Source organism: Heteronotia binoei, chromosome 4 (assembly GCF_032191835.1).
Source record: "Heteronotia binoei isolate CCM8104 ecotype False Entrance Well chromosome 4, APGP_CSIRO_Hbin_v1, whole genome shotgun sequence".
Classification (NCBI taxonomy): domain Eukaryota; kingdom Metazoa; phylum Chordata; class Lepidosauria; order Squamata; family Gekkonidae; genus Heteronotia; species Heteronotia binoei.
The window spans coordinates 20,897,725-20,908,712 of NC_083226.1; the positions used below are offsets into that span (position 1 = coordinate 20,897,725).

General features: G+C 49.3%; 1 protein-coding gene across 1 annotated transcript; it reads left to right on the forward strand.

Moving 5' to 3' along the window:
* Positions 1 to 664: 664 nt before the first annotated feature.
* On the forward strand, positions 665 to 9,476 carry LOC132570048 (transcription factor HES-7.1-like). Its single transcript, XM_060236489.1, has 4 exons — positions 665 to 778; positions 3,769 to 3,870; positions 5,321 to 5,399; positions 8,670 to 9,476. The coding sequence occupies exons 1-4, from the start codon at positions 665 to 667 to the stop codon at positions 9,002 to 9,004; spliced, it is 630 nt and encodes a 209-aa protein (XP_060092472.1). The 3' UTR covers positions 9,005 to 9,476.
* The last annotated feature ends 1,512 nt before the right edge of the window (positions 9,477 to 10,988 follow it).

A 10,988-nucleotide genomic window follows, 5' to 3' on the forward strand; every position in this document is an offset into this window, starting at 1 on the left:
AGGTCAAGGCTGAAGCTCCCCAAAAGTGGGGTTCTTTTCCTAGCTTCTGCTCCTTTCCACAAAGCACTCCCCCCCACCCACCCCAGCTCTGAAGAACAGGGCAGGGGGCTGCCTGATATTACCCTGGCAACCCTTCAAAGCAGAGCAGAGGGTCCGATTGTTCTCTTTCAATAAAACGGTGTTGGCATTTGGAATCTTGCAGCCCACCCCAAGCCCGGACACCACACATGCTCCCCCCTCAAAAAAAGGCCCACATACACCATCTGTTCCTCTCATTTCCATCTCAATCACTTCTCCCCTCCACACACACACACACCAGCCCTTTCTCTATTCAAACCCTTCTTGCTTCTCTTAGCATCTTTATCCCTAAAGGAGCAGCTGGCTGGTCTGAAATGAAATCCCCTTTTAAAATTCCCTCCTGGCTCTCTGCCCCTCAGTTCATTGGAGTAGACAGCACTCTCCCCTATGTAGCCCACCCCTCCCTGAGAAAAACCCTCCCCAAAGAAAGGAAAAAAATAGCTGCCAATTGGTTGCCTCTATTGAGGGGGGGAGAGAAAGGCAGAAAAGATTCGCAGACAGCGGTGACAGCTGTCCCCTGAGGGTGCCCTATAAAGGAACGGGGAGGTGAGACGGAGGGAAATTTGAAAAGAGTCAAGACGCAAAAATGAGCCTCCGGAGAGCTCAGTGTAAGGCTTCAGTGACAGGAACACAAGTGCTGAGGGGGTACGGCTGGAGGAGGCCGCAGCTGGAACCGTCCAAACGTCTGGTCTACAAGAAGGTAAGGAGTGTGTGTGTGTGTGGGGGGGGGGACCTATTTGCTAGGGTTAGAATCATGGAAGGGACCTCCACGGCCATCTAGTCCAGGGGTGTCGAACTCATTTGTTATGGGGGCCGGATCTGACATAAATGAGACCTTGTCAGGCTGGGCCATATGAACATATGAAGCTGCCTTATACTGAATCAGACCCTCGGTCCATCAAAGTCAGTATTGTCTTCTCAGACTGGCAGCAGCTCTCCAGGGTCTCAAGCTGAGGTTTTTCACACCTATTTGCCTGGATCCTTTTTTGGAGATGCCAGGGATTGAACCTGGGACCTTCTGCTTCCCAAACAGATGCTCTACCACTGAGCCACCGTCCTTCCCTCCATGTTGGGCCGGGCCATATGTGTACCTATTTAAGATTAGATAGCAGAGATATAAACTTTATAAAGGACACAGAAAAACACAATTTTTTAAAAAAACATACCTTAAAACATACTTAAAACATTAGCACTCACTGGTCTTAAAGATGCCTGCTTTGCATTTCTCCCACGGGATCCTGGGAACTGGGCAAAGGAAATTCTGGCTATTTCCTTCCCCAAGGGATGGGGGGGGGGAGCCTCAGCCAACAGAAGGAAGAGAGGCTTGGCTCAGTAGTTCTGTTGTGCGATTGTGATAGCCTAGCAAAGCAAGCTCTTTCTCCCCCCTTCCTTCCCAAGGGAGGAGCCTCAGCCAATTGAAAAAATAGAGGTTTTGCTCTGTAGCTCCTGTGTGATTGTGCAAGCCTTGCAAAGCAAGCTGTGACACAGAAGGAAGCAAGAAAGAAGGAGAAGGAAGCAGATGACAGCCAGTTGCTTTGGGGGGCTGATAGGAGCCCTCTGGGGGCCTGATTCAGCCCTGGCCAGATGTTTGATAGCCCTGATCTAGCCCAACCCCCTGCCCAATGCAGGAAACTCACAAATACCTCCCTCTCCCCCCCCCCCCACAACCATTGACCGCTGCTCCATGCCCAAAAGATGGCAAAAACCTTCCAGGATCCCTGTCCAAACTAGTCTGGAGGAAAATTGCTGCCTGACCCCCAAAATGATAAACAGCATTTCCCTCGGCATGTAAGAAGGGACCAAGAGAACTAAGCACTCTAGGTTGAAAAATGCCTGGAGGCAGGGCCTGAGAATGCAAAGATTTGAGGAGGGAAAGGCCCTCAGTGGGCGATAAGACCAAAGTAGCAAAATGCATAGTCGTTCCTGGAGATCCCCAGGCCCCATCTGGAGGTTGGCAACACCACTTATGTGCAAGAAGGCACAATTGGGCTGGAAGGATGGGACAACTTCCGCAAGGTAGAGCCAAGCACCTGCCTCAATGAATCCTGTTAATGGAACGACCACTGGAACTATCCAGGGGAAAATTCTCCTGCTCAAGTCCCATGGAAAAGACAAGCTGATGTTCTGTACAACACCCGTATCTTTCAATGAGGCCTGCGTGGAAGAATTCCACATAGGATTGCCCCCCATGTCAGTCAGTCAGCGAGACTGGCAGATGTACTGCTTGAGTTTCTAACTCGGGGTAAGAAAACAGCCTCCAGGTGGTACCATGTTAAAAGAGTTGTCATACAATGGCTATATATGAAAAAAATAAAACTATTACTAAGTTTAGCATTCATTTATATTCAGGGGTGGAATTCTAGCAGGAGCTCCTTTGCATATTAGGCCACACACCCTGATGTAGCCAATCCTCCAAGAGAGGCTCTTTTTTTGTAAGCTCTTGGAGGATTGGCTACATCAGGGGTGTGTGGCCTAATATGCAAAGGAGCTCCTGCTAGAATTCCACCCCTACGATATATTCAAATGGAGATATTAATAATAAGTTTGCACAAAACCAAATTGCCAAAGAAAGTGGATGTATTCACAGTTGTATTTTTTCATATATATAGCCTCCAGATAATGACTAGAGATCTCCTGGGATTCCAACTGATCTCCAAACTGAAGAGATCATTTCCCCAGGAGAAAATGGCTGCTTTGGAGGCCGGGCTCTGTGGAGTTATACCCTCCTGGAGACCCTCTTCTCCGCAAACTCACTGGTAGATAATTCACTGAAAATGTCGAGACGGTGCAACTGCAATAAAAAAGGCCAACGCTGGGAATTATTAGGAAGGGAATTGAAAACAAATTGGCCAGTCTCATAATGCCCCTGTATAAATCAATGGTGTGACCTCATTTGGAATACTGTGTACAATTCTGGTCACCGCACCTCAAAAAAGATATAGCTTTGGGAAAAGTGCAGAAAAGAGCAACTAGAATGATTCAAGGGCTGGAACACTTTCCCTACTAAGAAAGGTTAAAACGCTTGGGGCTCTTCACCTTGGAGAAACGTCGACTGAGGGGTGACATGATCGAGGTTTACAAGATTATGCATGAGGTAGAGAAGGTAGAGAAAGAAGTACTTTTATCCCTTTCTCACAATACGAGAACTCGTGGACATTCAATGAAATTGCTGAGCAGTCGGGTTAGAACTGATAAAAGGAAGTGCATCTTCACCCAAAGTGTGATTAACACATGGAATTCACTGCCACAGCGGGTGGCAGTGGCTACAAGCATAGACAGCTTCAAGCAGAGGTCCATCAGTGGCTATTAGCCACAGCTTATCGTTGGAACTCTCTGTCTGTGGCAAATGATGCTCTGTATTGTGGGTGCTTGGGGGGGTACAGTGGGAGTGTTTCTAGTATCCTGGCCTCACTGGTGGACCTCCTGATGGCACTTGGGTTTTTTGGCCACTGTATGACACAGAGTGTTGGACTGGATGGGCCATTGACCTGATCCAACATAGCTTCTCTTATGTTCTTATGTAAATCCAACCCTCCCTGGGCTTCACTCCCAAATCTCCGGGAATTCCCCAACGCAGACCTACTGGGCCAATTGTGGCTAATGGTTCCCTCTTCACCATTGGCTTGAACCAGTATGACAAACAGCCTCTCAGTCTGTTCCAGTACTGATGCAGAAGGCCCTTTTGTGTAGATTATCAAACCGCTAATGGAGAAAAGGCGATGGGACCGTATTGCCCAGTGTCTGAGACAGCTGAAGACTCTACTTGTAGATGACCCCGGACAAAGTCACAAGGTAAGGACCGTACGCAGCTTCTCTACCAGACTTTCCACAAAGGATTCTGGGAACTATAGCTGTGCAAGAATCCTGATAATTTCTTAGGAGAGATTCCCCAGTTTCTTCACAGAACTAAAGCTTCCAATGTGCCCAAGAGATGGGACCTCATAGGGTTGCCAATCCCCAGCTGGGGGCAGGGGATTCCCTGGTTTAGAGGCCCTCCCCTTACTTCAGGGTTTTCAGAAAGTGTGTGTGTGGGGGATGAATGCCTGCTGGGCACTCCATTATACCCTATAGAGACTGGTCCCCATTGGGTATAATGGAGAATCAATCTATGGGTATCTGGGGCTCCACAGGGGCTATTTTTTGAGATAGAGGCACCAAATTTTTAGCATAGGATCTGGTGCCTATCCTCAAACCCTTTCACAAGTTTCAAAACGATTGGAGCAAGGGGTCCAATTCTATGAGTCCCTAAAGAAGGTGCTCCCATCCTCCATTATTCCAATGAAGGGAAGGCATTAAAAAGGAATGCAGTCCCTTGAAATGTGACAGCCAGAACTCTCTTCGCAGTTTAATCATGCTTCCCACAATCATGTTCCTGGCCCCACCCCCAGAGTCCCCCGATGTTACCTGAGTTGGACCTGGCAACCCTACTGTGGGTACATGAAACGTCAGCCCAGGTATCTGTATGAAATGTTGCTATTTTGCAACATTTGAACTCTGTGAGTGCTCAGAGGCTAACAAAACTACCTTACTAGGCAGACAAAAATTGAAGAACTCCCCCTACCCTTTTAATTTTCAGGAGAGTAATTTTTAACCTGGAGAAAAGCGGGAGTGCCTGAGGAGGGGACCAGGCTACCAGACAAATGCACTTCTGATCATTGGCCTGGTGGTGGCAGCAAAGAGTCCTCCCAGTTGTACTGGGGCGGAGCTATTAAGCTGGAAAGGCAAGCTCCTTGCTGAGGTCTAGCGGCTTGAGATCTGGACCGGCAGAGTAAACTTTGCATTCCTTGTGACCGAACTGGTATCTGCTAGGGCTTTTATACTACAGCAATGTTATGAATTGTTAACGTTAATGAATTATGAATGTTAAAGGGATTTTTAAATGTTTAAATAAATTGGTGGTGTGGTGAGTAGGCCGCCCCTGAGTCTCAGTAATGTTTCTTGGCTGAGCCTGTGATCAGTAGAATCTCTCCTGTCTTCTGGTTCCTAATCTCCTCCTCAGGGTCGACCTTAGACTGTCTGGTACCCTAAGCAAGACTAACTTCTGCCCCCTTCCTGCACTGATAACATCACTGAGTCACATGGGGGTGTCCAATATGGTGCCCCGAGAAGGCTTGCGCGCTAGGCAGTCACCTAGTTTGTCTAGTGGTAGAGACGGCCCTGCTCCTCCCCCGCCCCCACCCAGTGGTCACACCTTGCCAGATCCCAGTCTGTCCGACATCATTCTGTTTTTTTCTCCCTTTAGCGTCTTCCTAATTCTCGTATGGACAAAGCAGCTGTCTTGGAAATGACCGTGCAGCGGATCCAAACCCTGCAACTGGCAGGTGAGAGTTTTACCCGTGAGAGACCCCAACAGCATTCCGCATTAACATCTTTGGGAGGGGGGGTGGAACCTATGACTTACCTAGGGTTGCCAAGTCCAATTCAAGAAATATCTGGGGACTTTGGGGGTGGAGCCAGGAGACATTGGGGGTGGAGCCAGGAGCAAGGGTGTGACAAGCATAATTGAACTCCAAGAGAGTTCTGGCCATCACATTTAAAGGGACAGCACACTTTTTAAAATGTCTTCCTTCCATAGGAAATAATGAAGGATAAGGGTGCCTTCTTTTGGGGCTCAAAGAATTGGACCCCCTGGTCCAATCTTTTTGAAACTTGGGGGGTATTTTGGGGAGAGGTACTAGATGCTAATGAAAAATTGGTGTTTCTACCCCAAAAAACAGCTCCCCCAGAGCTCCAGATACCCGTGGATCAAGTCTCCATGATTTTCTATGGGAATAAATCTCCATAGGGGAATAAGTTCCCAGAAGGCATTTCCCTCCCTCCCCCTCCCCCCCCCACTTTCTGATGACCCTGAAGCGGTGGGAGGGCCTCCAAACCGGGGGATCCCCTGCCCCCACCTGGGGATTGGCAACCCTAGACTTACCTTGTCTGAGGTTGCTGGACTTCAGAGGGGAAACTCCTATTGGGCTGGCTCATTTCGTATTCCCACCTTTTCCCAAAAGGTGTCAGCTGACGCAGGCAAAAGATTCTTTTGATTCCATAACCGGTTAGACCAGGAGTGTCAAACTAATTTGTGATGAGGGCCAGATCTGACATAAATGAGACCTTGTTGGGCCGGGCCATGTAGGGGTGGGCCAAGTCATTTCAGGCCAGGCCATGTGTTTTAAGATTTAGGTATTTAAGATTAGGTAGCAGAGATATAAATTTTATACAGAAAAACACAAATATATATATTTTAAAACTCAAAACATGCTTAAAACGCTAGCCCTCATTGGTCTTAAAGATGCTTTCTTTGTATTTCTCCCATGGGAACCAGGGAACTGGGCAAAGGAAGCTCTGGCTCTTTCCTTTCTTCCCCAGGGGATTGCAGGGGGGGGGAGCCTCAGCCAATAGAAGGAAGAGAGTCTTGGCTCAGTAGCTCTGCGGTGCAATTGAGAGAGTCTGGCAAAACAAGCTATTCCTCCCCCTTCCGCCCCAACAGAGGAGCCTCAGCCAATGGAGAAAATAGAGGTTTTGCTCTGTAGCTCCTGTGCAATCGAGCAAGCCTTGCAAAGCAAGCTGTAATGCAGAAGGAAGCGAGATATAGGGAGAAGGAAGCAGATGACAGCCAGTTGTTCAGGGGCCTGATAGAACCCTCCGGGAGCCTGATTCAGCCCCCAAACTGCATGCTTGACACCCCTGAGTTAGACTTTTGGACAGAGGAATAGTGACATCAGTTGCAGGACTCTTCTCTCCCAGGTAGGAGGATGATAATATAAGGAACTTCCTGACAGAGCAGTTCCTCAGTGGAATGGGCTTCCTTGGGAGGTGGTGGGCTCTCCTCCTTTGGAGGTTTTTAAGCAGAGGCTAGATGGCCATCTGACAGCAATGCTGGTTCTGTGAACTTACGTAGATCATGAGAAGGAGGGCAGGAAGGGCTGCATCAGTGCTTAGTTCTCCTGGCCTTTCCTTCTTACACGCCCAGGGTAATGCTGATGGCCAGTTTGGGGTCAGGCAGCAATTTTTTTCCAGGCCAGTTTGGGCAGGGATCCTGGAGGCTTTTGCCATCTTCTGGGCATGGAGCAGGGGTCCTTGAGGGTGTGTGAGGGGAGGTATTTGTGAATTTCCTGCATTGTGCAGGGGGTTGGACTAGATGACCCTGGAGGTCCCTTCCAACTCTATGATCCTGTCACTGCCTCTTAAAAAACAGTAGGATTCAGGGCTACCTGTCCAGGTAAGGGGAGGGATCCTATGGGCGCTACCCACTTCATTTGAATATATGCCTATTCCATATTGCTCTGCTAAAATGTCAAGCCCCAGTTACAATTCGTTTGGCCACATGAGAGAGCTGCCTGAGAGCCAATGTGGTGTATGGGTTACAAGAAGCCCCTGAATTCAGCAGGAGCTCACCGGAGCGCAGCTCCTGAACCTTTCTGATGCCCCCCACTCCTCCCCACCTACCTTGTCCATTTAGTAGTAGGTGCAGCTGCATAATAATCCCTGGATTAGAAGAGTGGGCGGGCAGCCAGCCACCAGGAGCTTTGCCACACCCCCAGCAACCCTCATTAGCCCCTGGAGAAGCCCGTGCCACCCTTCCTCCACTTCTTATTGATTTTGGGTGGTAGATGGCTTGCTGGCCTTTTGACTGGGAGATTGGGCAGGGAGAGCCCCAGGTGAGCGAGGCCTGCTTGGACTGGGCTGGATCTCTAGCTAGCCCAAGCAGGCCTCGCTCACCCAGGGCTCTCCTTTCTTGTGTCGGGTTGCTTTGGCTGGTGGGGGGGCAGGCGGCATATGCTAATGAGTTATGCTAATGAGCTCTACCACCTATTTTTCTATAAAACGACCCCTGGTTTTGAGTGTTGGACTAGTATCTGGGAGGCCCATGTTTGAATCCCTGCATATGCCATGGATGACCCTGGGCCAGCCACACCTTCTCAGACTAATCTCCACCCTCACAGAGCTGTTGCCAGGATACAGTAGAGGAGAGGAGAGCCATGGAAGCTGCTTGGGATCCTTCCTTGGGAGATGGATGAGGTAGACGTGTAGTAAAATAAATAAATACATGTATGAGGAGGCAGATAGCTGCAGAAGTAACCACAAGGTGAATTTCCCTCCCCCGGGGGGGGGGCTCCTTTCCACACAGATATGCAAGCTATTTGGATGCTTAACTCGGGGAGGGATGGTGGCTCAGTGGTAGAGCATCTGCTTGGTAAGCAGGTCCCAGGTTCAATCCCCGGCACCCCCAACTAAAAAGAGTCCAGGCAGATAGGTGTGAAAAACCTCAACCTGAGACCCTGGAGAGCCACTGCCAGTCTGAGTAGACAGGGTCTGATTCAGTATAGGAAAGGAAAGGTTCCCTGTGCAAGCACCAGTCATTTCCGACTCTGGGGTGACATCGCAGACTTTTTACGGGGTGGTTTGCCATTGCCTTCCCCAGTCATCTACACTTTCTCTCCAGTAAGCTGGGTACTAATTTTACCAACCTCAGAAGGATGGAAGGGTGAGGCAACCTGGAGCCAGCTACCTCAAAACCCAGTAAAAGGCAGCTTCATATGTTCATGCATATAATACGTGTGTGTATGTGTTCATATATGACTGGGTTTCCTTTTCTGTAGGACTTGCCGAAGTGTCCTTTGGTGCGTGCTCTTCCTCCTCCACCGCAGCAGAGGACAAGGCCTTCCACGCTGGCTACTCGTACTGTGCCTCTCTCGCTCGAGCGTTCCTCTTCTCTGAAACAGGGCAGCAGCCAGAACCTCTCCATGCATCAGCCTTAGCATCCAGCGCCAGTCGTGAGACCACCCCTCCGGCACCCTCAAAGCCAGAAGAGATCTCCCAAGGGATTGAAGACACTCTGGGTTCGGCTGGCCTCAGATGTTTGGCAAGGTCTGTCTGGCCCTCGATTCCAAACACAGCCAGGCCTCAATTCTTCTGGAGACCTTGGTCCACCTAATGCTTTAAATGGCGGCGGGGGTGGGTGGGTGTTGTTACAGAAAACATCCTCTGGGAGATTTTTGGATCTGGAGCTTGGGGAGGGGAGGGAAAGGACCTAAGCAGGTTATAATGCCATAGAGTCCAACCTCCAACGCAGCCATTTTCCAGGGAACTGACCTTGGTCATCTTCTTGACAACCCTTCCTGAGTATTTATTTAGCACTGAGAAAATATTTTTGGGGAAGTGTGTGTGTTGGTGTCTGTTCATGTTGGTGTGTGAAGGAATATGTTTGGTTTTTTTTAAAAGAACAATTCTGCTACTCCTCTCCTCCCTCCTCTCTCAAGGTCCTTTCCCCGCTGTGCGCATAAGCAGCTTTCTCCACATTTCCTTGCCTGGTTCTGTTTCACACTCTACTTCCTATCGCTTGCAGGTTTTGAAGTGTTGACAGAGATGGGGGGAGGGAAAGATTGTAAATAAATTCTTCAACCTCATGTGTGAGCATTTTCAGTGTTCGGTCTTTTCCGCAGTGTGGTCACAGAACACCCAAATGAACAGAAGTGCAAGAATGTTCATTTCTTGAACATGTCACCTCAGAGCAGTGAGAGAATTTGTTTAGGAGGGTAGCCATGTTGGTCTGGAGTAACTTAGTAACCAACAGACTGTCCAATTAAGGGAAGCCAGTCTGGTGTATTGGTTAAGTGTGCAGACTCTTATCTGGGAGAACCGGGTTTGATTCCTCACTCCTCCACTTGCAGCTGCTGGAATGGCCTTGGGTCAGCCATAGCTCTCACAGAATTGTCCTTGAAAGGGCACTGCGGCAAGAGCTCTCTCAGCCTCACCTACCTCACAGGGTGTCAGTTGAAGGTGGGGGAGGGGAAGGTGAAGGAGATTGTGACTGCTCTGAGACTCTGAGATTCAGAATACAGGGTGGGATATAAATCCAATATCTTCTTTTGGGGAGGGATGGTGGCTCAGTGGTAGAGCATCTGCTTGGTAAGCAGAAGGTCCCAGGCTCAATCCCCAGCTTCTCCAACTAAAAAGGCAAACAGACATGAAAAACCTCAGCTTGCAACCCTGGAGAGCCACTGCCAGTCTGAGTGGACAATACTGACTTTGATGGACCGAGGGTCTGATTCAGTATATGGCTGCTTCAGATGTTCAATTAGTGCTTTGTGTTTCCTGACTGTCCACATTTCCATCCTGCCTGAAATGAAGTGTTTGTCTCCCCTCACAGAAAGTCTGCCAGGTTCCTAGTGAAGGGACAACCTGCACGTCTCACAGACAACCTGCTGAGGGATTAGGCTAGACTTGCCAGCTACAGGTTGGGAAATACCTGGATATTTTTGGAGTGGAGCCTGAGGAGGGTAGGACTTGGGGAGGGGTGGGACTGCAATAGGGTATAATGCCACAGATTCCGCCTTCCAAAGCAGCCATTTTCTTCAGGTGAACTGATCTCTGCCACCTGAAGATCAACTGTAATCCCAGGAGACCTCCAGCCATTTCCTTAAGATTGGCAACCCGAGATCAGGCTAAGGTTGTCCATTTTGATGGAGTGAGCACCTAAAACATGACTTGTTCCCAGGGCTTTTTTTGTAGCAGGAACTCCTTTGCATATTAGGCCACACACCCCTGATAGAGCCAGTTTGGTGTAGTGGTTAAGTGTGCGGGCTCTTATCTGGGAGAACCGGGTTTGATTCCCCACTCCTCCACTTGCACCTGCTGGAATGGCCTTGGGTCAGCCATAGCTCTGGCAGAGGTTGTCCTTGAAAGGGCAGCTGCTGTGAGAGCCCTCTCCAGCCCCACCCACCTCACAGGGTGTCTGTTGTGGGGGAGGAAGGTAAAGGAGATTGTGAGCCGCTCTGAGACTCTTCGGAGTGGAGGGCGGGATATAAATCCAATATCATCTTCTTCTTCAATCCTCCAAGAGCTTACAGGGCTCTTCTTACTGAAAGAACTTGGAGGATTGGCTACATCAAGGGGAGGGGTAGTCTAATATGCAAAGG